This window comes from Daldinia decipiens, assembly GCF_022478715.1.
Source record: "Daldinia decipiens strain CBS 113046 unplaced genomic scaffold F4813scaffold_4, whole genome shotgun sequence".
Taxonomy (NCBI): domain Eukaryota; kingdom Fungi; phylum Ascomycota; class Sordariomycetes; order Xylariales; family Hypoxylaceae; genus Daldinia; species Daldinia decipiens.
In genome coordinates this window covers 215,100-241,348 of record NW_026054547.1, presented here as the reverse complement: position 1 = coordinate 241,348, position 26,249 = coordinate 215,100, and the positions used below count along the sequence as shown (strand labels likewise).

At 48.4% G+C, this 26,249-nt stretch overlaps 10 protein-coding genes across 10 annotated transcripts; 4 read left to right on the top strand and 6 right to left on the bottom strand.

The window, feature by feature from the left end:
• Window positions 1–292: 292 nt before the first annotated feature.
• Window positions 293–3,128, bottom strand: F4813DRAFT_346692 (transmembrane E3 ubiquitin-protein ligase). Its single transcript, XM_049241874.1, has one exon. It carries the CDS (start codon window positions 2,952–2,954, stop codon window positions 432–434), a length of 2,523 nt encoding a protein of 840 aa, XP_049103149.1. The 5' UTR covers window positions 2,955–3,128; the 3' UTR covers window positions 293–431.
• Window positions 3,129–3,169: 41 nt separating this feature from the next.
• Window positions 3,170–3,823, top strand: F4813DRAFT_346691 (heat shock factor binding protein 1-domain-containing protein). The gene is made up of 3 exons (XM_049241873.1): window positions 3,170–3,408; window positions 3,464–3,554; window positions 3,629–3,823. Exons 1-3 carry the CDS (start codon window positions 3,361–3,363, stop codon window positions 3,715–3,717), a joined length of 228 nt encoding a protein of 75 aa, XP_049103148.1. The 5' UTR covers window positions 3,170–3,360; the 3' UTR covers window positions 3,718–3,823.
• Window positions 3,824–5,437, bottom strand: F4813DRAFT_346690 (disulfide isomerase). Its single transcript, XM_049241872.1, has 2 exons — window positions 4,593–5,437; window positions 3,824–4,538 (listed from the first exon to the last, which is right to left on the bottom strand). The coding sequence occupies exons 1-2, from the start codon at window positions 5,101–5,103 to the stop codon at window positions 3,925–3,927; spliced, it is 1,125 nt and encodes a 374-aa protein (XP_049103147.1). The 5' UTR covers window positions 5,104–5,437; the 3' UTR covers window positions 3,824–3,924.
• A 7-nt stretch (window positions 5,438–5,444) lies between these two features.
• F4813DRAFT_219999 (ribosomal protein S14) lies at window positions 5,445–6,242 on the top strand. Its single transcript, XM_049239789.1, has 3 exons — window positions 5,445–5,797; window positions 5,860–5,959; window positions 6,016–6,242. Exons 1-3 carry the CDS (start codon window positions 5,736–5,738, stop codon window positions 6,022–6,024), a joined length of 171 nt encoding a protein of 56 aa, XP_049103146.1. The 5' UTR covers window positions 5,445–5,735; the 3' UTR covers window positions 6,025–6,242.
• A 1,001-nt stretch (window positions 6,243–7,243) lies between these two features.
• F4813DRAFT_220002 (acetyl-CoA synthetase-like protein) lies at window positions 7,244–11,175 on the top strand. The gene is made up of 3 exons (XM_049239790.1): window positions 7,244–7,995; window positions 8,177–8,331; window positions 8,386–11,175. The coding sequence occupies exons 1-3, from the start codon at window positions 7,476–7,478 to the stop codon at window positions 10,915–10,917; spliced, it is 3,207 nt and encodes a 1,068-aa protein (XP_049103145.1). The 5' UTR covers window positions 7,244–7,475; the 3' UTR covers window positions 10,918–11,175.
• A 346-nt stretch (window positions 11,176–11,521) lies between these two features.
• F4813DRAFT_219906 (MFS general substrate transporter) lies at window positions 11,522–13,859 on the bottom strand. The gene is made up of 4 exons (XM_049239788.1): window positions 13,118–13,859; window positions 12,790–13,053; window positions 12,333–12,732; window positions 11,522–12,272 (listed from the first exon to the last, which is right to left on the bottom strand). Exons 1-4 carry the CDS (start codon window positions 13,638–13,640, stop codon window positions 11,657–11,659), a joined length of 1,803 nt encoding a protein of 600 aa, XP_049103144.1. The 5' UTR covers window positions 13,641–13,859; the 3' UTR covers window positions 11,522–11,656.
• A 2,662-nt stretch (window positions 13,860–16,521) lies between these two features.
• On the bottom strand, window positions 16,522–18,744 carry F4813DRAFT_219895 (translation elongation factor Tu). The gene is made up of 2 exons (XM_049239787.1): window positions 18,338–18,744; window positions 16,522–18,226 (listed from the first exon to the last, which is right to left on the bottom strand). Exons 1-2 carry the CDS (start codon window positions 18,545–18,547, stop codon window positions 17,096–17,098), a joined length of 1,341 nt encoding a protein of 446 aa, XP_049103143.1. The 5' UTR covers window positions 18,548–18,744; the 3' UTR covers window positions 16,522–17,095.
• A 100-nt stretch (window positions 18,745–18,844) lies between these two features.
• On the bottom strand, window positions 18,845–20,689 carry F4813DRAFT_219794 (DUF636 domain protein). The gene has a single exon (XM_049239784.1). It carries the CDS (start codon window positions 20,104–20,106, stop codon window positions 18,991–18,993), a length of 1,116 nt encoding a protein of 371 aa, XP_049103142.1. The 5' UTR covers window positions 20,107–20,689; the 3' UTR covers window positions 18,845–18,990.
• Window positions 20,072–23,383, bottom strand: F4813DRAFT_219818 (TAP-like protein-domain-containing protein). Its single transcript, XM_049239786.1, has 5 exons — window positions 22,753–23,383; window positions 21,417–22,676; window positions 21,289–21,360; window positions 20,433–21,236; window positions 20,072–20,112 (listed from the first exon to the last, which is right to left on the bottom strand). The coding sequence occupies exons 1-4, from the start codon at window positions 23,008–23,010 to the stop codon at window positions 20,607–20,609; spliced, it is 2,220 nt and encodes a 739-aa protein (XP_049103141.1). The 5' UTR covers window positions 23,011–23,383; the 3' UTR covers window positions 20,072–20,112; window positions 20,433–20,606.
• Window positions 23,384–25,070: 1,687 nt separating this feature from the next.
• Window positions 25,071–26,177, top strand: F4813DRAFT_385709 (uncharacterized protein; the record flags this gene model as incomplete). The annotated part of the gene is made up of 4 exons (XM_049246293.1): window positions 25,071–25,165; window positions 25,229–25,533; window positions 25,587–25,898; window positions 25,969–26,177. 4 exons carry the CDS (start codon window positions 25,071–25,073, stop codon window positions 26,175–26,177), a joined length of 921 nt encoding a protein of 306 aa, XP_049103140.1.
• Window positions 26,178–26,249: the final 72 nt, after the last annotated feature.

Sequence of the window (26,249 nt, the reverse complement as noted above, 5' to 3'; positions counted from 1 at the left end):
AGTTTAACTTAGGAGTCTTGAGTCTTAATTATGAAATCTGCTCCGTTTTGGGTTGTAACCTAGTTGCCTGCGCTTGCCTTCTGTCAGTAGTTGCTGAATAATATATGTTGTTCAGATGTATCTAGCACTTGCCTCTCTGATATGCGGTTGATGGGTAATTGAGGAAAGAGGTGGTTGCTATGGTGGTAAAACATTAGGTACCTAAATCCCCTTAGTTGATCGGGGCTCATTGAAAGAGGGGATAGGTGCGATATGCTGGACTACGAAATAAACACAAAGTTTAAGTTGCGTCTAAAGTACGACTTTCTAATCCGAGAATTCACTAATTCCAATAGGGAATAGGGGTATATGTACTTACGTCAAGGCACCTAACCTAAGTGGTGACTGTATACGAGGTTTCTATAAACTGAAAATATATATACATCTACATCTTATAAAGGTGGCAATTCCTCCCTGCATATTGGGCATTGCAGCCTAAATCGCATCCAACCCTCAAGGCAAGCGCTGTGGAAGACATGCCGACATGGTGTGACCATATACGCGCGACGGGCAAACACACCCGCCACGCCTCCAGCCGTTGGATCGTCGTCCCCTGCTCTTACAACCGGCACTTCGAGCACTTCTCTACAGATAGCGCAGTCGATGACATGTATATTCGGACGTTTCTTATCCTTGCTTGTTCCCTCTTCGCCCGTCCTTACTCGTTCTAGTGGGCTGTTGGGCGCAGCAACTAGACCGATTGGCAGTCCGCCCGCTTCGATATTATCCTCGCGGAGTACAGGGTGGTACTCCCAAGCCTCCGGCATCCAGCCTTTGGGCACACCGAAGCGAGGTCCGAGGACAGACTGCGCGGCCAATATCCATATCTGGATCCAAAGCCAACCGGCGAGCGCGATGAAAGCAGTCCAGTCGGGCTCCGCGAAAGCGAAGTTGTTTGGTACGATGTAGAAATACGCGATGGGTAATAGGCGCAGAATCGACTGGCCGATAACGAAGCGCCACGATAGCGCTCTACGGCAGTTGCGGTACACGTTGCGATAGATCTGTGGGATCCATAGGGAGAGATAGATGAAAAGTACGATGTTGAAGTATGCGGCGCGGATGCTAGGCCGCCAACTTGCCGCAGCGAGACTTAGGAAGAGGATAGTAATCCCAATCAGTAAGAGGCGGCCGAAGACATTGCTCAACTGTGTCCGAAGATTCTGGGCAGTTGGCGCGGCAGGCCCTGCAGTTACTGGAGCTGGAAGGGTGGCATTGTTGGTGTTATTAGTTGTGACTTCGGCAATTTCAGCGTCAATATCTTGATCTGAAGGGATAATAATTGGTGGAGATGGTGGACGAGGAGTGGTATTTGTAGTAGTGGTGGTAGTAGTCTCACGAGCGTTGTTAGATGGATTAGGCGGATTTGCCACATTTGCCGCATTTGCGAGCGTATTCTGTCGATCCCTCTCCCGTTCTTGTCGTCGCCATTCAGGCTCTTGGACCTTGTGGATTTCAGCTAGGAAAAATGTCCCAACAGTCATAGATAGAAATGAGACACATGTAATAGCAAGAGAGGGTAATAGCGTAGTGGATGCCGAGAAACTCCACGCGGCTGCTCCGGTGAAGAGCATACCGTCAGCGAGCAACATCATACAGCCAGTGTAGAAGCTAACACGACCTAACGTTGAAGGCGTAGATGTCTCCCTCATTTGCATCTTGAGCAGTTGGAGTTGGCCGAACACAATTAACGCAAGACTTAGAAGAAATGTGCTGACGCTACGGAGGAAGATTTCTTGCTTTACGCCGACCATATGGTTTCCGTCGGCCGGCGCATATGCCGGAGGACCTTTTGTTTCGAGGAAAAAGGCACAATCAGGAGAATACATAACAGCCGACATTTGAAGTCGCGGTATTCGCCGGTGGCCCGTGCCCTGAGGGAAACGAAGCTCATTTTCGATATCTTGAATAGCCTTAGCTACATTTTCTGGACCTGTGAGACCTGGCTGTACTTGTAGTATGTTCTGATCCAAAGGATGGATTTGGATATAAATCAGGTACTCGCAGTGCGGAGATGGATTCCAAGTTTCACCAGGCTCTAAATTAGACGTCCAGGGATCGATTTGCTCTGTAAAGGTATGCTGCTCCTTTCTCCTAAGGGCCGCATCTAGGGTCCTGTTCAGGAGTGCTTGGCTAGATTCAAAGAAATCGAGTCGAGTTGTAAGATGAGGTAATCCGAAAATACCGGCGAACTTCTCGCTCGTCGTAGTAAGAAGTATGGCGCCCTGACGTGGCCAGTGAACGCCGTGGAGTCGCATCTCCCAGCTACTTCCGGTGCCTTCAATATCGTCAATATTAGCCGTTGCCGAGACTTCCCGGGCTTTGACCTCCGTTTTCTCAAGTGTTGTCTTGTCTATTTCCGCTGGTTCCGTCGCATCATCCTCGTTGTCCTCAATACGCATCATTATTTTCCCCTCTCCACCAGTTGCATTTCTGCTCCAGTCGGAGTTTGATCCAGCCCATGTAACATCCGGGCTAATCTGGCTGAGGTTATAGCTCGAATGATATCTCGGCGAAGATGTGTTCGCCCTCTGCCACCAGCCGTGTACCACTCCCGTCGCATTTTGCCATACTGGCTGTGCTACCCCCGGGATTCCCACGGCATTTGTACTCCATTCCTCGCACCGATTCTTGAAACGCTGGAGATCCTCCCACACATAGCCGTCCTCCTCTCGAAAACCCGTTAGGTTCAAGTACTTGGTTTCGGTCTCGGGCGGGTCGTCGGTAAGCCGCGGTGAGAAGTCACCCCATTGTGTACTATTCAATACTCCGAGAGCATGTCTCTGACGTAAGATGCGGTTTTTTATGACCGATGGGCCCGCGATGAGCCCTGGACTCGAGTCTGGACTAGTAGCAAGCCAGAATATCAAGATGATGAGGAAGACGGCGCGTGCGTTATCTTGCGGCTGAGGCATCGCAATGTATTGTTTCCATCATGCTTAAAGCATTCGCATAATCTCTAATATATCCAGCAGAGAATCTCTAGAAGGGAGTAGACTGGTTTCTTGTTTTATAAAGTCTGGTGAGTGTAGGATGAATGAATAATGATAGCTAACAGTTAAGGCGATTGATGTGATTACCTAACATTTGGAGAGCTTTAGTACCTATAGAGGATTAGTGCTTAAGCCGCTAAATGATAAATGATATACCTCTATAATCATACATAATCGATAAGCCCCACTGCCGTGTACCTAGGTTACGCGCCGCGCAATTGACCAAAGTACCTAAACTTAAACAAACAGAACTCCGTTGCGTGCAAAAGTAAACGCCAAACAACTGTCTGAACAGCTCTACACCTATAAGCAAGTTCTACCCCTCAGTATGTCGTCTAATAAGAAGCCAGAGGATACGAAGAAACAGACGGGCAACGTAAGGATATCTACTTGCGATACTCCACCAAGAGCTCTAAGCTAACGCGACTCAGAGCTCGGACGAACTGACTGCAGTCGTTGAGGAATTATTAAACTCCCTGTCAAGCAAATTTGACGGTGTCTCGAGCGAAATCTTCGCTAAAAGTAAGAATGGCCTCTACTTGACGCTTTAGATTATTGCATAGCTGTCTAGGGTTTCGTCATTGACACGGATATAGTGGACGACATGGCGCGCCGATTGGACCACCTCGAAGCCTCACTCCAAGCTAACGACGAGAACGGCGCAAATTCGTCACCTAGGACATAATAGGGGTAAAGGGCAATTAGAGGTTATATGGAGCATCGCATGGCGTTAGGGGGAACGGTTTGGTTCATGATGGTTTGTATAGGACAGACGGTACAGAAACTAGACTCTATACAATAATGCGCCTTTCAGATTACACACTTTCTTTCGTTATTCGTTATAAACGTTACGACACGCCTGCTCGACTTGGTTTGTTTATGACGAGTCATACTATAGCTCTTCCTTCTCATCGTCATCTGTGACCGTCTCCTCAACCTTCTTAATGAATTGCTTCAAGATGTTGGCCTTACTCTGGAGCTCATCTAGTTTAGAAGGAGCCAGGCCGCCCTTCTTGATAATACCATCTAGGCGAGCCGACTCCTTCGCAACATAGCCCTCGTTCTGCGACAGCTTGTCGAATACTCTGATATAGTATTGCGCATACTTGTACTGCGCATCCTCGGCTAAACTAGCGGCAGCCTTCTTGACCTCTGCGGCTAGGTCGGCCAACTTGTCGCTACCAGCGGCATATTTCAATGCGATGTGGTTCAGGGCGTCGATGGTACCTCCGGTCGCATCGAGGCCACCACCAGGGACACGGTGAGTGCCGGTCTTCTCGTTAAGGAAGCTAACGAGGTCCTTCTCGCTTCGGCCGCCGGAGTAGGGTTCGCCTTCGGTGGAGCCCTTGGGGAAGAACTTGATAGTCGGGTAGGAAGAAACACCCTGCTCACTAGCAGTTGCCTTGCTATTGTCAGCTTCGGCATCAACTTTGGCGATCACAACATTGGGCTCGTTAATGAAGTCCTCGGCTAGGGTCTCCCAGGTAGGAGCTAAGGCCTTGCAGTCTGCTTCAAGTCAGCATATTTAGAAATCATACTGGATAATTGGGTAATACGTACGACCGCACCAAGGAGCAGTGAAAGCAACAAGTACGTTCTTATCGCTTCCAATGATCTCTTTGAATGTGGTGTCTGTCAACATGTTTACTTGGCTGGGCATCTCCAACTTCTTCTTAGCCTTGACGCCAGTCTTGTCGGTGATGAACTTGGTCAAACTTTCGAGATCCCGGCCGCCCTCGTAGTCGGTTGGTTTGTCACTCTTGCCGTCGAACCACTTGAGGGTAGGGAACCCTTGAACACCGTACTTCTGGCCCAAGGACCTCTCGGCATCGGCGTCTACCTTGGCAATCTGAACATCCTTAGAGGTAGCGAAAACCTGGGCTAACTCTTCGTAGACGGGAGCAAGGTTCTTGCAGTGGCCGCACCAGGGGGCAAAGAACTCTACAAGAGTAGGCTTGCCTGACTTGAGCACGACCTTGTCAAAGTTGGATGGGATGAGATCAAGGACTGCCGATTTAGCTGCTACGGCGGCAGCTAGCCCGGCGAGCACGAAGCTCTTTACTAGAACCATCGTTGCTTTGTCTCACAATCGTCTATTATATAGGGATGAGAAAATATGGTGCTGAGAACAGTATGAGAGAAAGAGGTGTAAGGTTGGTTAGGTAGTGCTATTCCACCGTAATTATGAGAGTGTGGTATTGAGGTAATCAATTAATGCTTTGAAATACAAAGCAGAAGATGCCACTTTGCAACGGGCAGAACGGGGTGTGGGTGAATACCGGCTGCATCATAGCTGAATTGTAGAACCTGGTAAAAGTCGAGCGTGATTATCGATAAGACAGTAAGATTATCTAACTTAGGTACATGTACCTAAGATAAGACACGTGTGTGGCAATTGTAACTGCCTCCCAACAACATTTGAAGTTTCAAAGGCAAAAGACTCAGCTTTATCCGACGATTATGTAACACCTTTAATAGTGGGTCACGAATTCATCGAAGTCTTAGGTGTGGGTACGTACCCAATCCTACTAACCTAGTATTCGACCCCTGCAACCCTTACGCGAACCACACACAATTTTCCACTCTCAATCCATAATCCTCCAAAAACCCGCGAAAGTTTTCCGAATTGTAGTTTGACATCCAGCAACATACCGCAACCCGACCGTTCGTGATCACTGTTATCGCAACACCACGTCCGAAAATATGTCTCACGAATCCGTCTGGAACTCGCGCCCGCGAACGTACGGCAAGGGCGCTCGTGCCTGGTATGTCTTGATATTCTCGAGGACTGTTATCTCGATGAAGTTCATCAGCTAATATAATGTAGCCGTGTCTGCACCCACAAGGCCGGTCTGATCCGCAAGTACGGCCTCAATATCTGCCGTCAGTGCTTCCGTGAGAAGTCCTCCGACATTGGCTTTGTCAAGGTACGAAATAATCGGCAACGATACGACGTAGGCAACGAAACTAACTCTCCACCTAGCACCGATAAACGCTCTTCGGAATGTGACTTTCTTTCCTACCACGATATCTCTCGTCAGGCATCGTCAATGCGACTGCGGAAATGGAGTTGTTGGTTTTTCATTAGGAACAGGGTTGAGCATTTGCCTTGAGGCATTGGTACAGGCTTGCGTGGAAGGAAAATGAGCAAATGGCTCTTCGGTTCGACTAGACAACTAAACCACCACGACAATGCTTACGAGAATTCGATGATATTATCCGTTCTTGCATCGTATAAAATGTGACGATTTTCGTTCAGGACATCCGATTCAATCCGAGTGAAGATCCTATCATCTCTCAAGGGGTACATACCCACTAGCCCATTCTCCAACCAGGGTGATGCGAGAGAAATAGTTTCATTCGCTCGATACTAGAGGGTTCACCGTAGCTTGCTAACTAAGATTTCTATCAAAAGTTGCCTAACTCCGATGCTTCTCAAGACGGGTATGACCATGAGGAAACAGGGCAAAGACGTGGCTTCATTCGTGACCTCTCTCAGCTTTCAGCACGGCCTACGACCAGGCCTAGAAGCCTCAAATGATATGATCAGCTTAATCCCGAGCTTCGCATGTTCAACGCTCCGCCTCAAGGATGAACTCGATTCTAATGTTGAAACTTGATCAGGCAACATTTACCTAGATCCATTCATACTTCCAAGCCAACCCACCTCTCAGCGGAGAGCGACATACTCATTCAGGGGAGGATGGACCATGGTCGTGATGCCAAGAACCGGGAATATCAACGGGGTGTAATGTACTTTGGACTGTATGTGTAGGTGTGATAATCTTTATATTGTTCATGATGGGTCTCCATGCGACTGAGCAAGTTCCACTGTTTATATTCCATGGATCGTTAAACAAAGCCTTAATGGTGTTGTCGAAATTGAGTTATATCCCGAATATTCCCATCTTTATTCCCGTTGACCTCGATCGAACACATATATCCATCTCAGTTATCCGCATGTTATCCGGGGACTGATTGGTTCATTCGTCCCGTCCCGTCATAGTAAGTACTACCTTGATGCCATTCGGCATTCAATTACCCTGGTAATTCAGTACATGGGTGGAAGTATCTGCAATAGAACCTTCCGCCACTGTCATGTTGCCTATAACGCGCCCCTAAACATAGGTATATATACATGTGGATGCTACCTGCCCACTGGGAAATAAGGGGGTGTATTAGGTGTGCTCCTACCTTAGTATCCCCGGTACGTATCCGAAGGAACTATGCGTTTGCCTCAAAGCTGCGATGAGATGAAAGAACGATAGGCAGGCGCCTTGGACAAAGGGCATTCACTGCACGCCTCGACTTAAAAGGAATGGGGTTTTTTGTTGGCCCAAGTACCTAAGATATATCTGTAACAATGTCCCAACTTCCTTGAGGCAGGAATAAACACACATACCCTTACCTTTACTCTCTAGTATTTAACTTACTCTACGAACTATGGCAGGCTTCCACGAGTTAATACCGAATGTCATCAAGAGGAGAATAAACCAAAAGCGCCCTCTTCTCAAGACTTGTCATCCGGATCGTGCTCCTATTGAAGTGACATTTGCCATCCTCGACAATGCCGTCAACAGGGCTGCCTGGTTCCTCACCGAACACCTTCCTTTAGACGAGTACTTCATTTGGATGTCTCAGAGCGACGCTCGCTATTTGATATGGATTATAGCTGCCATGAAGACCGGAAAAGTCGTGGTGCTCCCGTCTCTAAGCAATCGAGTCTCTGCCAATCTTCGCTTGTTCGAAACAGTCGGAGCCAAGCATATGCTATACGGACCTGAGTCGTCAGGAGCACTTGCAGAACTCGTTAGTAAGGCCAGTCCGAATATGACTGCTAGGCCAGGCCTATCTCTCGAGGAAATCCTATCCCCCGAACCTGTTCCCGACTATCCTTTCGACAAGACCTATGATGATATTAAAACTAAGCGGTTCATGGGTTTACATACTTCTGGAACTTCAGGTCAGACCATTATTTCAAGTTTGATTCTTCTTATTATTATTTCTTTTTTTGGTATCTTATTTATCCTGTAGAATTTTATCTTATTGTTTTCTGTGGCTGCTTTGATACGTGAGAATAGGTGAAATTCTTCGTTCAACTTCTATACCTATCAACAATACTAACATATTCTCGCATAAAACAGGACATCCCAAGCCAATCTGGTGGACGCACTCCCACCTTGAATGTTTATTCTCACCTCTAGAGAAGGGTGTCTTCCCTGAGGGTGTCCATGTAGAGAGGCCGACATGTAGCACGCTTGCTAACCACGATGTTCTCATCGTTGGGTCACAATCGCATGTAAGCCATCTTGTATATTCTTTGGGGTACAACCCTATATTCTAACTAAGACAGGCTGGCGCTATGTACATCACTATGGTCGCGCTACATTCCGAAATGACAGCAATCCTCATGCATCCTGACATTCCCATTAGCCCAGCCAGTATCACAGACGTCATCAACCAATCCGGTGCTAACAGTCTCATTTGTCCGGCCGTGCCTATTGAGAATATGCTAGACTACCCACCCGGCCTCGAAGCTTTCTCGCGCCTCAAGCATATCGGTTACGTAGGCGGACCTATTAACCCTGTGCTCGGTGCCAGGGTCGCTGAGATTACACCGCACCTGTATAGTCTTATTGGGAGCACGGAGGGCGCCTTGATGCAAATGGACTATTCTCCAAATTCGGAGAACTGGGACGCGATACGCTTTGTCGAGGTTGGTCAGCGCATGGAGGAGGTCCTCCCTGGACTGTACGAGCTCGTCTTCCCCCGTACTCCGACCATCGATCGCCTCTACGCATACTTCCGCTCCTACCCAGATCTTGAGCACGAATATCGTACGAAAGACCTCTTCTCCCCGGTCCCCGGTCAACCCGGATGGTGGCGCTTCCGTGGTCGCACTGATAACTGGGTTGCTATGGCCAATGGATACAAGATGGACCCGACTGACTTCGAGGCCATCGTGACTGCACATCCGGACGTTCGCGGTGTTATTGTGGGAGGCTCCCACCGCTTCCGGCTATGCATGCTCCTTGAGTTGTATGAACACCTCCTTCCGACAACCAACGAGGAGGCTCAAGCAGCGCTTGAGAAATTATGGCCTACAATCCAAGAGGCTAACAAGTCCTCTCCAAAATTCGGACAGATTCCTCGCGAGCTCGTTTTGTTCGTTCGCCCGGGCAAGCTGTTCTTGCGTGCTGGCAAGGGCACTATTCAGCGGCAGCTCACATTGCAAGCGTATGAAGACGAAATCGATGCGCTATACGAGCGCGTTGAAAGCGGTATCCTGGTCAGCGACTTAGACCCTATTACTTCACTTACACCGGAGGGGCTTACGCCCGTACTCACACAGCTGTTCCAGCAGGCGCTCGACTCGCAAGATATCGATGCTGATACCGACGTATTCGCACGTGGGCTAGACTCTAATGGTGTTACCCTTACTGTTTCGCGGCTGAAGGCTGCACTACGTAGTTACGGCCTATCTGAGGACCTCCTGCATGGCATCCACATCAGTCTTCTATACAGCTCCACGACCGCACGATCCCTGGCCCACACACTGTCCGCATACCTTGAAGATGGAGGTAGCAAGGATAAAGCGGAGACCCCAGATGGTGGCATTGCGGATATGCTGGCCAAGTACCTCCCAATCTCTCGGTACCCACGCGCCCAAGCTATTATCTTGACAGGATCCACGGGGTCCCTTGGGACATATCTACTCGCGGCGCTACAAGCACAGCCTGAGTCTCGCGTGCGCCGTATCTTCTGTCTGAACCGGGCTGCAGACGCTGCGTCCAAGCAAGCCACGGCGCTGAAGTCGCGTGGGCTTCCACCAGCTCAGGAGTCGAGCGGCCGCGTAGTGTTTTTCTCGGTTAAGGACTTTGGCGCGCCCCGCTTGGGCTTAACACCTAAAGACTACGATTTACTCCTAGCTGAAACTACGGCCATAATCCACAACGCCTGGCCTGTAAACTTCCTTCTCCCACTACAGTCCTTTGAGCCGTCGATAGCAGGACTAGTACACCTACTTGAACTCGCGAAGAATGGCGCGCAGCGGCCGGCGGTGCTTTTTGTGTCGAGTATCTCGGCGGCGATGGGTACGGCCCGCGATGTTCCGGAGGAAGTTCTACCTGAACCAGCGGAACTTGTCCTGCGACAGGGTTATGCAAGGTCGAAGTACGTCGGGGAGCGACTGTTAGATGCGTGGGCGCTATCGGGTGTAGCAAATAAGAGACGCGCCGCCGTCCTACGTGTTGGTCAGGTCGCGGGTCCCGTGACGGCAGGGGGTGCTTGGAACCCCTGGGAGTGGTTCCCGAGTCTGGTACGCAGTTCCAAATTCCTGGGCGTGCTTCCGCGTAGTCTCGGCACAAGTAGCCGTGTTGAGTGGGTGCCAGTAGACGAGCTCAGTAAGATTATTCTAGAAGTTGTTGACGAAGTAACTCGTACCGACGACGAAGACAGCACTTCCTCTGGAAAAGGCAAGCCGAGGGGCGCCAAGGTATACAACCTCGTCAACCCCCACGCCGTACCTTTCTCCGACCTCATCCCTGCTCTGCAGGAAAAAGGCATCGCGGATAAAACCGTACCCCTCGGGTCCTGGATCGAGGCTCTCGAGCGCAGTAGTTACGAACGGAAGACGAATGCGCAGGATAACCCTGCAGTCAAGTTGCTGGATTTCTTCAAGTCGATTGTACCGCACCACGGCGGCGACGGTGTGAAAAGGAATGCAAATGGAGACGCTAAGAATGGGCGTGGGGGCAATAAGGGAGGAGAAGACGATTATACCTGGCGCGTTGACAATACCCTGCGTGCGAGTCCGACGGCGAGAGCGCTCAAGCCGGTGAATACGGAGTGGGTGAAGCTGTGGGTTGATCGCTGGGGATTCTAATTGATATAGTCAAAGGGTATATACCTACCTATATACAGGTACCGATAGGTACCATAGCTGGGCTATATGGGTTCATAGTGGAACCCCTTCAACTTAGATAAAATGATGCCATGTAAGGTAGTAAGCTAAGTGCGAATTGCGAAGTGCATTAAATATAGAATATAAATCTCTTATTTTACGATTGGGGCCGCCTACTCACTACTCAATTCACCCTTAAGCATTGCATTTTTATGTCCTGCATTTTTATGTACTTGTTCACCACAAAACCGTTAAATAGGACATTTTAAATTTGTATGCTTATTAACTCATTATATGATATTATATGCCATGTAAACGGCGTCTATTTTAATCAAATGCGATGCATCTATCAAGTGGTATCTCAAATATATAACCCTCTCCAAAGCCCAAAATCAAAATGTTCCTTAAACCAAAGGGTCTTTGCTTTGTCATGTCCCCCCAGTCTATATTAGAAAACATATCTCGCACAACGTCGGCGAAACGCCTTTATACCCCATTACACCTGGCTCTTGGGCTGGCGTACTATAGGTAAAGTGCGCCGGAATGGAACTGCTTTCTTTTTTCTTCTTCTTCCGAGTAGCTACGTCGCTAATATGAGCGACGCATATATATACTCAATTGTATCTTTTGAGCACCCTCTTAAGGTTTTATATACCTAAGCCGAACCGAGATTCTATGCCTCTAGTGTAAATTGTATCATGTTTTATAGATCGAAATTTGTTCAAGGGTTACTGGCATAGCTCCTTGCACGTCTCAAATCCTGATCTTCTGAATCGTCTTCCCGAACAACGGGGCCGATACCGTCGCTCGCGTTGGCGATCTTCTCGTCTTCCTCGCCGGCGTAGGCGTACTTGCTCTTTTGCCGGATGCGCGCGCCGTAAGTCCAGAATAGGAACGGGATGCCGCAGCAGGCGAGACTGATGAACGCGAGAAGCGTGCTGGCCCACTCGTAGCCTAGACGCGCGTACATCTGGTTTGTGAATAGAACGACGGCTGCGCCCCAGAACGAACGGATACATGTCTTGGCTGCGAGGGCGGAGGCGGCTTGGTGCTGGTATGCGTCGACGAGGTAGTTGTTGGCGCTGTTGTATAGGAAGATGAAGCCGAAACCGACGGGGAAGCCGCCGAGAGCGGGGCCGACCCAGATGAGACGAGGGTACGATGTCCAGGCGAAGATGAACAGACCTATTGGGATGAACCAGCAGGAGCACATCATGGGGATAAGACGTAACTCCGGCGGGGGGAGACCATTGTGCTTAGCGATGAGTTTTCGGTAGTGCGCGTTGACCAGGGGAGCACAGACAGCTGAGCATACGACACCGACAGCTAGGGGAATGCTGTTGGATCCAAGTCAGCGATTGAACTGAAATCCAAATAGGGGTTAAGTGTTTACTTACAACATAAGACCGGTAATACCGGCAGAATACCCCTTGCCTTCCTGGAAAATGATAGGGAAGGCAACGAAGAACATGTACAAAAGACCGTATAGTACGGACATGTACAGACTAATTAAAAAGACGATTAATTCTCCAAAGAGGAGCTGGAAAGGCCGAATCAAGAAAATGGCCAATCGTTCGCTGAAAGGCCGCTTGTCAATGTCCTCTTCTGTAACGTAGTCTGCTTCGCCGGTTTGCTCGCGCATCTTCTTAGCCCGCTTGGCTAGAATAGTGGGCGCGTACGTCTCGGGGACAGTGAATGTGATTAAGATCCAGACGATGAAGGCGAGGATTAAGTGAATCCAGTAAAGCCAACGCCAGCCAGCGGCATCAGATAGGAAACCACCGACGAGGGGACCGACTATAGTTATGTGTTAGCCAATGTTGTTGGAATAGATCTGATTGTAGAAGTACATACTAGCAGGACCGATAAAGGGGGCGGCAGAAAAGGCAGCCATTGGGATACCTCTCTCCTCGGACCTCCAGAGATCAGCTAGGGTACCACCGACAAGCGTCATGGGCGCAGAGAACGCGATGCCATCAATAGCTCGGGCAACTAGGAGAGTAGCAATGTTCTTCGCAACAGCACCGGGAATAATGAAGACCACGGCGACTAGTAGTGTCGTTCCATAAATAATTCGTCTTCCATAGATTTCAGATAGCGGCGCGAATATCATAGGTCCTTTTTAACCGTTAGTCGGTTTTCATATTATCCATTTCGGTTGCTTCAGGGGCTTTCCACTTACCGACACCGAATCCCACGACGAACAATGTGATACTTAGCAGCGCAACCTCGTCACTAACACCGAACTCGTCGGCTACACCAGCAATATCGGGCGTGACGACACTGGACGAGAAAGCTACGACGAAACACGTTATAGCAACAACCATAGTACAGTACCACTTGTATCCCTTCGACCAGTTCTTAGGGTTCTCGGGGTCATTTGGCACGAATGTGACGAGTTTGTAGCGGTGCTCTCCATCTGGTTCTACCGGGCCGGGTATCTGGCCACTGGGTGTTTCTGTGGTATATTCTGAAAGGTTGGCGTCGCCGGAAAGCGTTCGGTAGGGTAAGTTGACGTCCAAGTTCGGATCCCGAATTGTTTCCTTGGTAGAACTGAGAGCTAATGGGTTTGTAGGCTTGTGAGTCAACGAGCCAGGGATGATTGACCCATACTGGGCTTGGTCGGCTCGGTCAACGCGATCGATTTGATTATTGTTATGTTCTATGGATGGGCCCTCCATAGTGGGCACTTTGTAGGGGTCCATGTTGATTTATTGTCCTTATATCCTTGAGGAATGTAAAAGGAAAGGTATCTCTCAAGATGTCACACGGTGAGTGTGGGAATGTTTATGGATATATACTAAAAGCGCGAAGGGGGGGCGGGATCCATCCCTTATATATGATATGAGAAGGACATGACCCTTGAGACTCTAGACCAGAAGTCATCGGGTAATGAATTGTCTGGCTGAGGGATCCTATTGGTCTACACGAGGTGGTAGGAAGTCTTATGTAGAACTAAGACAAAGAACTGGATGCTGCCCGGTGGCGGAGCTACCGAGATTTCCTATTAGAGTATATCCCCATTGTTATGCGAGAGGAGATAGGTCCATGGGTTGTTGATAATGGCAAATCTGTGAACCTGGGAATGCTTAATTCGGAACACATTTAGCTTATTCAGGCGCGAGAGCGCGAGCTAAGTTAGATATGGTAGAGGGAGGAGATGATTCGGCGAATTTCGGTGTTGTGAAGGATCCACAGGGCCGGGACCCACTAGGATCGGGGCCACACGGCTCGAATTTCACGGCCGGAACGTGGCGATTGAGGAAGTTGAAAGCATTCTGCGATCAACTAAGAACGATAGACAATTCATAACTGGAAAAGGATCTACATGTGGCTCACTTCAATAGTTAAAGATCTCCCGAAAAAGAAAAACTCATCATAATGAGCAGGTATTGAAAAGCAGGAGAAAAGTGGTGTCGTAAGGGGCTGAAGGGTTGAATCACATTCGATTATGGGCGTTCCTCGAGCCGCAAATTCCAGGGGTTCCACTTTTTGCAGCTTAAAAGCTAAGGAAAAGCTAGGGACCCACAGAAGCAAAAAACTCAGTACCGGGCTTACTCGATTCGGTAAGATCCAAGAGAACGGAAGCCAGTCAATCGATCGATAAAGTCACATTTACCAGATTGAGGTTTCATTTTTCCCCTGTGCGACTTTGTAAGGGTTCATATGTAAACATTAGAACACTGACGTAAGATGGAATGCAGCTGTTAATATAAGTTGAACTGTCAGTTTTTTCTTCAAGAACACCCCCGTCGACTCCTCTCTTGTTGACATGTATTCAAAAGTAGAAAAGTTCAAACAGAAAAAGTAACGGTAATTAATATCTTATCGACAAATGCAAAAACGGGCTGGACCGGTGACGCTAACGATCTCGTTGTGGGCCTCTGATAAATATGTAAGATGACGGGGATAGCTACATGTAGGTATTACATCTTGTCGGGAATGCCCTAGGTTAGGTGATCCTTCTTCTTACCTATGTACATGTGCTCCTAACGATTCTACATACAGCATTACACATGAGAAGGCTTGGCGGGTTAAAGTACATACCTCTCTTCTCCAACAGTGGCTTCGCGTGACAAACCATCAAAGAGAAAGTCTCGAAGCTCATGATCTCATTCATGCTTACACATATCATCTGCTTAAAGCTGATCGTCGTTACTAGCTACATCCGGCGAGTTCTATTGATGAGTTGAGCTCAGTTACGTCGTTCATGGGCATACATACGATAGACCACCGCGTTGCTTTGGACATTCATATCTCTAATAGAGAATGTATGTACATACATACACTACAGGGTTCACAACGCGTGTTTTTTGAGATCGACTAGGGTAGGGTCAAGGTATGAAAGAAAGAGCCTTGACATGATGGATCTAGTTAACTAAAATGCAGTACCTAACCGAGACATAATGGATCCGGTTAGCCAAGATGCAGAGAGCTCCATATCTACATAGCCCGAGCGGCGTCGAAGGCTTGAAATGGGCTTACCTAAGGGTAAAAGCTAACCCGGAAATAAGGGAAGCTTATTATCCTCGGTAATAGAGGAAAGCTTGGCTGTCGTCAGGAACAACTTTTAATCCTCGCCTTATCATAAAAGTTCGCCCGGCCGGCTAACTAAAAACCTCCTGGTTAACCACGGCGCTTCACCGTACGAAAGAATACCCGATGAATCCTCCTTTATAACTCCTTATTTTATAATTCCTTGTCAATAGTCTCGTCGATGTCATTGTTACCTACCTCGCTTTCTACGCTATGATATACCCAAACCGGCCAATGGCTACCAGGAGATTATTATTATTTCAACAGAATTTGGCGATCAAAATTCAAAGCAGGACGTAGTACCAGCACCGCCGTTAGTAAAGGTGCTACGATATTTGACGATGTGGACTTCCCGTGCATCGAAACCCTTGTCAGTTGGGCAGCAGAGACACTAGAGTAGAACACGAGTGCTATCATGTAAACGTTGACAGGTGGGTCGAAGTCTTTCTTAAGATACAAGGTGTGATCTACCATCATCCATTAGGAACAGTGACATCTAAGGGACGAGGGTTGGATACACACGTGGATGGCTCCCCTGAATCCACGCGGGAGTTGCCAACGCTGTGTCACGAAGGTTCAAAAGCCACGCAATATTCCGAGACCCCTTGGTCAGTATCTTATCATTGGCAATAGTGGTGTGATTTATCTATAAATATACGCCCTGCTTGGAGACGTGGAACTGTTCTGCGATATTTACATACATCCATCCTTCGAGATATCCTTTCATGTGAGCGGAAATAGGGGCCAGGGTTACTTAAGGTCACACAGGAATGCATAGTCCAGCCGGAACCATCCATCTCTTCAATCATTATGCAAGACACTTGGTTAGATACATGTATGTCATAAGATAGTTCAATAGACCAGCTTAACCCTTGGTCCTTCTACTGTATACAGTTCCAAGTCCTGGCGATTCTAGTTTGTTGCCGACAGCTACCTAGGTACCTTAAGGTATTGTACTCGGGTCGTAAACGTCTCGGCTATTAGCTAAAAATTCCAAGAAGACTTTCTAGAGCTAAAATACCATGTAAACTCTGTGTTATATATAACCATTCTGGCGTGCCTATTACTTGGATGTTTCAAGCTAGGCTTGCAACTAATAGAGATAGCCCTACGGCTCTCGTGATGAAATCTACTGGTCTTCTTTTATCCAAGGGGGTCCAATTCTAGTCTTGACTTGACAATAAACAGGTTTAAGGCGGTAACCAGCTATCAACTCTGCCCAAACCAACTCTCTAGTGTAACTCTTCATATTAAAAGGGGTCCACTAACACGTCAGCATGAAGATTTCGTATTCCCGAATTTCTAGATCGTATCATACACCAAGAACCACGTCATGCGTATACGTAGCTCATAGTTTCAACATTTACCATTTCATCATGCTCTAGAGTTACATTACGGGAAGGAGACGTTTCGTAAGCAGAGGGGAGATTCAACGAGCCACGGGGACTGGAAGTCAAGTGTACATGGGCTCCAAATATAATACAATCCGAAATCCCGTATACACAAGAGAGCAACGCCAAGATTTTCCCCCATGCCGGCTGACAAAAAGCAAAGCCGAAGATGCCCGTTCTATCCCTCTTGCACACATGAACCAGCCCCTTCCTAAAACAGTCCGTGGTCGGGTTTATTGAACGATTCGTGTAATGATTCCGGTCGCGACGGTTCGGCCACCCTCGCGGACGTTGACTTGCTGACCAACCTCGATGGCGATGGGGTTGTGCAGGGTAGCAACCATCTCGACGTTGTCACCGGGCATGACGGCCCTGGACCTGTCTTCAGCGTCCTCGGGGAAGTGAAGGGCCACAGCCTCGTCGGCAGTTCGTAGGTACATCTGGGGTCGGTAGTTCTCGACGAAGGGGGTGTGTCGGCCACCCTCCTCCTTTGTCAGGACGTATAGGGAGACCATGAACTTGGTGTGGGCCTTGACGGTACCAGGCGTGACGATAACCATACCTCGCTTGATATCCTCTCGTCGAATACCTCGCAGGAGCAGACCGGAGTTGTCACCAGCTCGGGATTCATCGCAGGACTTCTTAAAGGTCTCGATATCGGTAACCTTGGTCTTGATGATCTCGGAACCCTTGCCGATCAGCTCAACTTCAGCATCCCTCTTCAGGATACCTCGCTCAACACGACCGGAGGCGACAGTTCCACGTCCGGCAATGGAGAAGACGTCCTCAACGGACATCAGGAAGGGCTTGTCGAGGTCACGCTGGGGGGTAGGGATCCACTCGTCGACGGCCTTTAAGAGCTCATCGATCTTCTCAACACCGATATCGGGTCGCTTGCCTTCCATGGCCATCAGGGCAGAACCCATGATGACTGGGGTCTCGTCACCTTCGAAGCCGTAGTGGGTGAGCAGCTCACGCATCTCCATCTCGACCAATTCCAACATCTCGGGGTCCTCAATGGCATCGATCTTGTTGACAAAGACGACAATCTTCTGGACACCGACCTGACGGGCAAGAAGAAGATGTTCTCTCGTCTGGGGCATTTGACCATCGGAAGCAGCAACGACAATGATGGCACCGTCCATGTTGGCGGCACCAGTAATCATATTCTTGATGTAATCGGCGTGACCAGGACAGTCGACGTGGGAGTAATGTCGGTTTTCCGTCGAGTATTCGATGTGTGCGGTAGAAATGGTAATACCACGCTTCCTCTCCTCAGGCGCCTTGTCGATAGCGCCATATTCTAGGAAGTTTGCCAACCCCTTCTCGGCCTGTCTCTTCGTGATAGCAGCAGATAGGGTAGTCTGGTTCGAGACAATTAGTTAGAGTTGGCGGGGTATTCTAGAATATTATGATTTGATATAATGTATAATGTGATTTGATATCTTATAATTTGATATGTGCTCTTAACATACCTTGCCGTGATCGACGTGACCAATGGTACCGACGTTTACGTGAGGCTTCGTCCTCTCGAAGACGGCTGCGTATGAACGGGCGATGTTGAGGGCTGCGGCAACATTTTGCTGTCGCACAGCAAATTGTAACGGGTTGGCGATGCTGCCGGATCTGAGGGAGTGGCGAGAGGCGCGCAAGAACGGCGCCAGGGTGCGCGTCAACGCCGACATGTTAAATTGATTTTACCCTGCAGCCGAAAAAAAAGAAACCCAATTCACACGGAAAGAAAGGACTGGTGATGAGAGTCGTGGAGGGGGGAATAAAATGACCAAGCGGTATTGAAGATAAAAAAGCTCCCACCAGCTAGAAAAATTTCATTGGAAGTTACTGCGTTCGCGTTGATTGGCCACTCGAGTCCACAATTCCTTATCGCCATACCGATTAAAGTTATATTGATGCCCACATTCTCGGAATTTAGTCGCAGCGCTATGTATTTATTGGAAAGTGCAATTGAATGCCATCGATTGGTCAATTGTCTTTTATAATATCATATAAACGTAGCACATGTATGTATACCTAATGAATACAAGATTGCAAGGTGACACATCATAAATATGTAATCTAAGTCAGTCTTAAAATATGACATAAATTATATCTCATCATCGCATTCCTCCTATATGATATCGAAATCCGGCGCTTCTCCATATTCTTGTACTGTCCATGCCCCCTGGCCCTCTATAATAGCATTCACAAACTTGGCATCGAATTCTGCCTTTTCTATTTCCCGTTCAGACACGGCTTTCCATTCAACCCAGTCTGTTGCCTTTGCTCCCTCGGGAGCTCTCAGGAGACCTACTGCAATACTAAGCACCTCGCTATGTTCCGAGGGCCTCCTATCTGTATTTTGGAGGAATACCGTAGCACCACAGCGTCCACAGAATCCTTTTGTGATTTTATCTGATGCCTTATATGTCTTCATCGTCCCGATGAACAGATTCGGCGGCACCTCCGGTTCTAGCGAGATCCGTGGGACCAGAGCCCATGGCATGAAATAAGCGCTCGAGAGCCGTCGAGTTTCTTTGTCAAAATCTAGATGTGCTTTCCACTTCCGCGGGTCTCCCGGCGCGATACATCGGCTCATAAACTCGTCCTTCTTTACTATATCCGACGGCCTTCCGATCGTGAAAGAAACCCCACCGCACTGACACTCCGCGCGCAATCTCTCCTCGCCGCCCTCACCAATTTCGAGCTTATTATCGGGCGCGATATCACGGTCCACGGTGAGTATCTTTAAGCCCGAACTAACCGAACTCGAAATCCAGGACATCAAGCCGCCGTCCCCGGGGGACTTTGGAAAAGCTAAGGCCTTCATCTCCCAGAAGCTTGGTTCGTCGAAAAGCGCCATGTCCGCGACCCACTGCATAGCCCAGGGCTCGTAGTGCCCATTATGCGTTCCGCAGGTGGGACAGAAACAACGCTGTCCGTGGCCACCGGGACCGCTGCCCTGGGTCTTGTATACGGACAGGTTAATAGTACCATTAGTCCACTCCGGCATTACGCCCTGAGTCAACGAGACGTGAAAACTTCCGAAAGCGCCATGCGAGTATCGGCATAAAGTGCATGAACAGATATATGCGTGCAATGGCAGACTCGAAGCTGGGAGTACGACCGAGTATTGTACGTTCCCGCAGTGACACCTCGCCGCAAATATCCGCGACTCTTCTCCCGACTCGGCTGTGGCAGCCTTGTCGCGGTTGAAGAAAGTGACGAGGAGGTCTAATGTTAACATATTTGCCTGAGTAAGTTAGACAGATGACTTTGTTAGGGCTTGGTAATAGTGAATAGGTTGAATGCTAGGAATCTCAAGTATATTGATGGATCAATTGCGAAGTAAGTGTTGAAACCGGGACTCGGACTCGATCCATCAATCCTGACTTTGCTTCTGAATTATTATGAACGTACACGCAGCCAACAACATGCAGTGTTGCGGCGGTGTAATACGTATGCAAGGGGTATCACCTGAGGGACCTCTGCAAGGGAGTATCGTTTTCATCACGAAGACAAACAGCCATGGCCATTATACTGAAGAATGCCCTTGTATAGTATTTAACATACCTTATCCTCAGCCGAATACGCCATAATTACCAAAGTCTAAGGATTTTCTGATAGAGTTGATCGAAAATTGAACCAAATGGAGTGGCGCTGAATTTATACACACGTAAAAGCCAAGGTAGGATTATCACAGCACCAATATGTCGGTATGCAACCCTAAGTTCCAACCGATGGTCTTCATAGCTTACTACAGCCAGCGTGTGCCTTGTTCATGGGGGTCAAGTTATCTAGATGCATAGTTCGGAGCGGATTTCGGTCTCCGAATTGTTGCTGAGATATCATAAATTCGATAAATCGGTTTCGTAGGTGGCGATAAGCCTCCATGATCTCCAACTGCTCAGCCGTCTTCCCAATTAATAGTTCGTGTTCGCTATCGGTTTCTGACTGAGAGCTACCGTTCGAGTTTCGCATCGCAGCTATATCGTTAAGCGACTTCCAAGGCTTTTCTTGGCACTCGCAAGTGGTCCATTCGCCTTCATCATCCGAATCGTATTTTGGCACGGGTGGCACAACCCCGTAGTTGAGGTATGCTTGGATATGTCCTATAGTGCAGAGTGAGACACACGCTATGGTGCAGTGGCCCTCCGCCTTTTGCTCTACGAGGCTTGCTTCCGAAAACTTGCGCGTCATTTTCAGAGCATGGTGCAGAGGAGTGACAGGATCGAGATGATTTGATAGGAACAGGACGGGAAAACTTGTTTCAATAAGGTTCGGTTTATGAATCGGGTGGTCATCCCATCGCATTGGTGGATCCTTTGCCTCGATTTCCCACCCGCTGCAACCCAGATGGGGGTCGACACCCATCCACTAAGATATCTGTTAGGGATGTCTCTGACTATTGAGACTAGGTATTACTTACAACGTCGGCAAATGAGGAATAGGAAGCCATCTTCTCAAAACGCTGCTGAAGTGCGTCGGGGTCTTCATTAAGCTGCTAGATGTTAGGGCTATCCCTCAAGAAGCTGCTGAAGATTAACGAAATCTCACCTTATATCGCTTGTCACTACACGCGATTACTTTCTGAGCATCATCTGGCCATTGAGGTAATGTTAAGTTTTGACAAAACATCCCCGGTGCTGAATCGTCTACTATCTTGTCAAGCTGGTTGTCGATGAGGGTTTTAAGAAGTATAGCCACGGTAGGGAATCCAGCAATCGGGGAGTACAATGCTGAAAATATGATGAGCTTGAAGTCGCCAGCCGTTATCAAGACAGGCAGATTTGACTGCGAGGGTAGAACAATTGCAGGCTCTTTCTCTAGCCAGCTCATGATATAATCAAAGCGTTCCTTGACATCTCCGGGATTGTCTCCGAGCCGGTAAAACTGACACTTTGGCCCTGCCTCGGCACAATAAATAAAGAATTGTTCCCATATCGCGTCAGCATCAAGGATACCGTCCCCTAACATCGGGTTGACGTAGTGGTCGGCGTCTACAACGCCATCTAGAATAACTCGACCAACTTTGTCTGGAAACATAGACGCAAATGTGGCGCCGAGGAGTGTGCCGTAGGAGAACCCCCAGTAAACGAGCTTCCCCTTGGTACTGTCTTTGGACTCTATTTTAGAGTTGATCTGTGTTTCATCGACAGTCTCTGGTTCTTCCGTGGACTTGGCGTCGGAACCTGATCTCCATTCGTCCCAAGCATGAACGATCGAGAGCATATCCCGCGCTACATTCGGAGTATTGGAATACCGGAATATGCTATTATCCCCTTCAGCCTCATCCCTTCTCTTGCAGAGCTTAGCAAGTGCTCTTGACCTAACGTCGAGCTTGTTGAGTGCGACGTTGCTTGAGTTAACGAGACCGATCATATGACCTGATGCAATCCAGCTTAGCCGGTTCATCAAAGCAATATTGCGTCCGTCAAGCCCAAAAGGATCATCAGGAGCTGCGAAACAATCCGCCTTGGGCGTGGTAGCACCAACTCCACGTGGATCGAAACCGATAACGTCACGATCTCCCCCAATGATTGTTTGAAGCGCTTGCGCCGAGAATAGGGTGAAAATCGCCCCGCTACCTCCGGGACCGCCAGGGTTAATGAGCAGTGGTGATTCCGAGTAGGATGATGGGTCTTCGGTACGGTTAATACCAGGCTTTAAGACCAGAGCTATGTGCACTTTTGGATTGTCCGCCGATTGGTTTAACGGCCGGTGATAATCCATGGGTACGGTCAGCCGAGCACACATGAAACTGTCACCGTATATCGCGAAGCACGGCTGCCAGATGAGCTTCTCGCTCGGTACGATCTATTTCATGTAAAGACGGCCACGTCAATAACCACTCCATTATGGCAAATTCGCGGCATTGTTGAGGAGAGCTTACGCTAGACCATTCTGTCCATCCATCGGGAGGCCCTGGCGGCGCTTGATTTCCCGAGTCCGGATGACGGTAGCTATAGTGAATCGGGCCACGTCCGAAATGGCCCATGATTAGAATACCAGATATGACGGTCAAGACTACCGCACTCAGCCGGCGCCAACCCCAGCTCGGTTCCCTTCGAAGCAATTGAACACGTGCTCGAACGTCATCGTCTTGCTTCTCCCCTGAGAAGGGCGACGTAGATGATTTCAAAGACGTCATATTCTCTTACGTCGGCGATTGCCCGCAACAAAAAAAAGGTTGATGACTTAAACAGCCTAGCTCATAAAATGGATACAAATATCTTATAGAAATACTTGAAGCTGAGAAGCAATTAACGAATTCGTAAGGCTCATCATCTATAATTGGAACAGGCAGCTATTACCGACCGAAGTGGTACGCAAGCCGAAGAGGTGGGATGGAACTTCAAATTACCCAAGGTAAATAATCGCACACGTAGGATTAAGATGCAGCCACTGTGCCTCTTCTGTATAACTCGGGCTGTTCGTCTTGGTTAATGGCCTCTGTATCTCAGCTCAACTCTCAAATCAATCAAGCATGTAAGTAAAATACCAGCCTCATAATTCATACTAATTTTACAATTTCCGAGGTTGGTATTAAACAGTTTAATTGGGAACCCCAGGATGTTGTAAACCAGGTTAAAGACATCTCCAGGTAAACAAACACTGTTTGCAACGCCACATTGAGGCTAAACAGGACGTCTCTAATTCCCCGCAGTGGGTTTTCGAATGGGTAAAACGTGGGACAGATCTATCCTTACTCATCTTAATTTTCTCTTCGGCAGACTCAAAATGGTTAACATTGCATCAACTTATACAAATTATTCAAGTGTCCAAGATATGGCATAAAAAGGAGTTTTCCCTATGTTACTTTTCATTACCTCAAAAAGTATCTAGACCAAGTAGGTACGCAGTCGTTTTCATTGGTCGACTACTTCAACGCTAGGTATGTCTTGGCTTTGCTTCATCGTTGGTCTCGATGCGGTACCCGACCTTGACTCACTTGGCGGCATTCCTTGGTATGAATTAAGCTTCACACTACATGTATTATCAAAGATCTCTCTCGAGTTCCTGCATAAGTTGATTTATTCTTTTCGTCCAAACTTGAGTACTATTCATAGCAACTTAAGGCGTCAAGTCGTTTGAGATGATACTAATAATCGTCGGTAGGGTTTCTTAATAGTTTAGACGGCCTGGATAATAAACCAAAATAGATATGTTTTGTATGATCTACATCGACAGTAGATTTCGCTACGTAATGCAATTCTTCGACTTGTCAATACTCATCCACCCCGGTCTCTAAAGGCGACTTCTACTATCATCTCAGGGCCAAGATGTCACTCAATTTTACAGGTCGCCATTCTGCACCTCTTGGCCGTATTAGCAATCTTCAATGTTAGGTCAAAGCGTCTGGAGGCTTATCTCGATCATCGCTAGCTTCCCCAAGTCAAGCGAATCAGTGGATTGCACGGCGGAGAAAGCTTGTTAGTCTTGGAACGCACTGGGCGCGGAGGTAGATGGGACCCTGGCTGCTTGGCAGGTCTCAAAACCCAGGATTGATACTCATCTCACACATTCGTCTTTTGCCTCTTGTACCATGCCGTACCCTAACCCGTCGCATTGACTGACCTACGGCACTTGGCAGGTTTAGCCAAGAGCCTCATTGTTACGCACTTAGAACGGTGCTGACTGCTTCCGCGAGCTTGTTTCTTTCAATCCCTGTCGACCAGTCACGTTTTGAGCGTTAATAATGTTGTTTGGTCTCCGCATCTACGAAGTAATGGCGAACAACTAGCCTTGTCTACGAGAGATCTCTTCGCTCCGCCAACATGACACACAAAACACCTTGCCGGAGATATTTTTAACATACTAGATGTCGAAGAAGAAACACCTTGGCACCGGAGGAGAGTGGGTACCCCATGTCGTTCACCTGCCCTAGCCGCTTGGCTTTCGAGGTCCTGACTTGATAGCTAGAAATTGCCGATGATCTAGGATTCTCAGCTGGCGACGTATATGAAGGCCTTAGTTGGCCCCGAGATGGTGATTTGGAGTCACTCAGCTGTGCTCAAGTCGTCGTCTGAACTTATTCATTTTCCGGTCTCTTCCTTAATATTTTATTTGCAGATTAATTCTGTCTTGCCTTCTTTCGCTGGTCGCCGCTGGTCGTTTTATACTACTGTAATAACTATTCTCACTATTTTATATTTAAAGCATACCCAGCCAAGATAACCCAAGCACATATTCCAAGAAATACTAGTCAAGATGGTCAGCTATCGTATGATTGCCGTTGCCGGCTTCCTCGCCAGTGTCAGCGCTCTTCCGCTAAACATTAACCTTGGCGCCTACTCTCCCGCATTGTACGTACTACTAACCTGCGTACACGTCTACCTGGTTGTCCCAGATATCTAATCGATCTATAGGGTGGTTGGTGATGGTGAGATTTCGTTCGGTGGAGGTCAAGATGTGACGAGCTTGATGAACGCCTTGGAGGGTGCAGCAGTCAACGCTGCTACCGGGTCGACTAGAGCCGCCACTCAAAATCCTGCTTCCGCACCTGTAGCCGCAAGCCCTATTACCACCCCAGTGGAAGATGATGGTGTTGTGGCCGCCCAAAGCATTCCGAGCAAAGATGACGAAATTTCCAAAGCCCTTAAAGCCCCCGAGGTTCCCGAGGCTTCTGCCGCGTCCACTACTACTACTTCAGACCCTAACTTGGAGCAACAAGGTGAGTTATTGATACCAAGCTTTCCTTGAAGGTCAAGACTAACATTATTTAAGCCGCTCAAATATCAGGTCTACAAGGCATGGGAAAGGAGATCGCTCCTCGTGACTCCGAGTCTCCCAAGGCCAAGCGTGATCTGGCTGGCTTTGACAGGGCTCTTACATTTGCCGAGGCCGCCTTAACCAAGGGGCCTACCATCCAGCTTGGCACTGGCGAGGGTGGTGCTGGTGTCGGTATCATTGTTGATAACAATGGCGGTGCTGTTGGCGAGCGTGCCAGGGCAGCTGCTAAGCGTGATGAATCTTCCTCGCAACCACGCCGACGAACCAAGGTTACCCGCATGTATGTCAAGCGTGGTGTCCCTGCTAGTGAGTGAACCCAAATTCCAACCTTTACTCTCGGTATTACATAGCATGCTAACTAGCACCCTGTTGAAAGCTATCCAGACATCTAGTAAATTCGAAGCTCGCTCCGTCCAGCCCCTCCCTGTTTCGCAGGCCGCATCAGTGGCTAAGCGAGAAAGCACTTCTTCCGATACCATCGACGCCATCAACCTAAACGTGGATGACGCACAAGGCTTCACGATGACGTTTGTTGAGACAACAGAAGACGATGACGATGCCGCGATAGACGAAGCGCATGAGTAATATACGTTTAACTATAATGTAACAACTACTGTTTGTTCTCCGTCTATTACATTTGTACAGTGGCATTTTTCA

What these genes read in the sequence shown, in the direction of transcription:
- F4813DRAFT_346692 (XM_049241874.1), bottom strand. Translation starts at nt 2,954, where the DNA reads ATGCCTCAGCCGCAAGATAACGCACGCGCCGTCTTCCTCATCATCTTG.
- F4813DRAFT_346691 (XM_049241873.1), top strand. Translation starts at nt 3,361, where the DNA reads ATGTCGTCTAATAAGAAGCCAGAGGATACGAAGAAACAGACGGGCAAC. An exon ending in CGAAGAAACAGACGGGCAAC is followed by an intron (nt 3,409 to 3,463) that starts GTAAGGATATCT and finishes AACGCGACTCAG; the next exon opens with AGCTCGGACGAACTGACTGC. An exon ending in GAGCGAAATCTTCGCTAAAA is followed by an intron (nt 3,555 to 3,628) that starts GTAAGAATGGCC and finishes ACACGGATATAG; the next exon opens with TGGACGACATGGCGCGCCGA.
- F4813DRAFT_219895 (XM_049239787.1), bottom strand. Translation starts at nt 18,547, where the DNA reads ATGTCGGCGTTGACGCGCACCCTGGCGCCGTTCTTGCGCGCCTCTCGC. An exon ending in GTCACGTCGATCACGGCAAG is followed by an intron (nt 18,227 to 18,337) that starts GTATGTTAAGAG and finishes GTCTCGAACCAG; the next exon opens with ACTACCCTATCTGCTGCTAT.
- F4813DRAFT_219906 (XM_049239788.1), bottom strand. Translation starts at nt 13,640, where the DNA reads ATGGACCCCTACAAAGTGCCCACTATGGAGGGCCCATCCATAGAACAT. An exon ending in CGTCGTGGGATTCGGTGTCG is followed by an intron (nt 13,054 to 13,117) that starts GTAAGTGGAAAG and finishes ACGGTTAAAAAG; the next exon opens with GACCTATGATATTCGCGCCG. An exon ending in CCCCTTTATCGGTCCTGCTA is followed by an intron (nt 12,733 to 12,789) that starts GTATGTACTTCT and finishes ACATAACTATAG; the next exon opens with TCGGTCCCCTCGTCGGTGGT.
- F4813DRAFT_219999 (XM_049239789.1), top strand. Translation starts at nt 5,736, where the DNA reads ATGTCTCACGAATCCGTCTGGAACTCGCGCCCGCGAACGTACGGCAAG. An exon ending in GGCAAGGGCGCTCGTGCCTG is followed by an intron (nt 5,798 to 5,859) that starts GTATGTCTTGAT and finishes AATATAATGTAG; the next exon opens with CCGTGTCTGCACCCACAAGG.
- F4813DRAFT_219794 (XM_049239784.1), bottom strand. Translation starts at nt 20,106, where the DNA reads ATGTTAACATTAGACCTCCTCGTCACTTTCTTCAACCGCGACAAGGCT.
- F4813DRAFT_220002 (XM_049239790.1), top strand. Translation starts at nt 7,476, where the DNA reads ATGGCAGGCTTCCACGAGTTAATACCGAATGTCATCAAGAGGAGAATA. An exon ending in ACATACTTCTGGAACTTCAG is followed by an intron (nt 7,996 to 8,176) that starts GTCAGACCATTA and finishes CGCATAAAACAG; the next exon opens with GACATCCCAAGCCAATCTGG. An exon ending in TCGTTGGGTCACAATCGCAT is followed by an intron (nt 8,332 to 8,385) that starts GTAAGCCATCTT and finishes TAACTAAGACAG; the next exon opens with GCTGGCGCTATGTACATCAC.
- F4813DRAFT_219818 (XM_049239786.1), bottom strand. Translation starts at nt 23,010, where the DNA reads ATGACGTCTTTGAAATCATCTACGTCGCCCTTCTCAGGGGAGAAGCAA. An exon ending in GATGGACAGAATGGTCTAGC is followed by an intron (nt 22,677 to 22,752) that starts GTAAGCTCTCCT and finishes TACATGAAATAG; the next exon opens with ATCGTACCGAGCGAGAAGCT. An exon ending in ATTCCTCATTTGCCGACGTT is followed by an intron (nt 21,237 to 21,288) that starts GTAAGTAATACC and finishes CAGATATCTTAG; the next exon opens with TGGATGGGTGTCGACCCCCA.
- F4813DRAFT_346690 (XM_049241872.1), bottom strand. Translation starts at nt 5,103, where the DNA reads ATGGTTCTAGTAAAGAGCTTCGTGCTCGCCGGGCTAGCTGCCGCCGTA. An exon ending in CACTGCTCCTTGGTGCGGTC is followed by an intron (nt 4,539 to 4,592) that starts GTACGTATTACC and finishes GACTTGAAGCAG; the next exon opens with ACTGCAAGGCCTTAGCTCCT.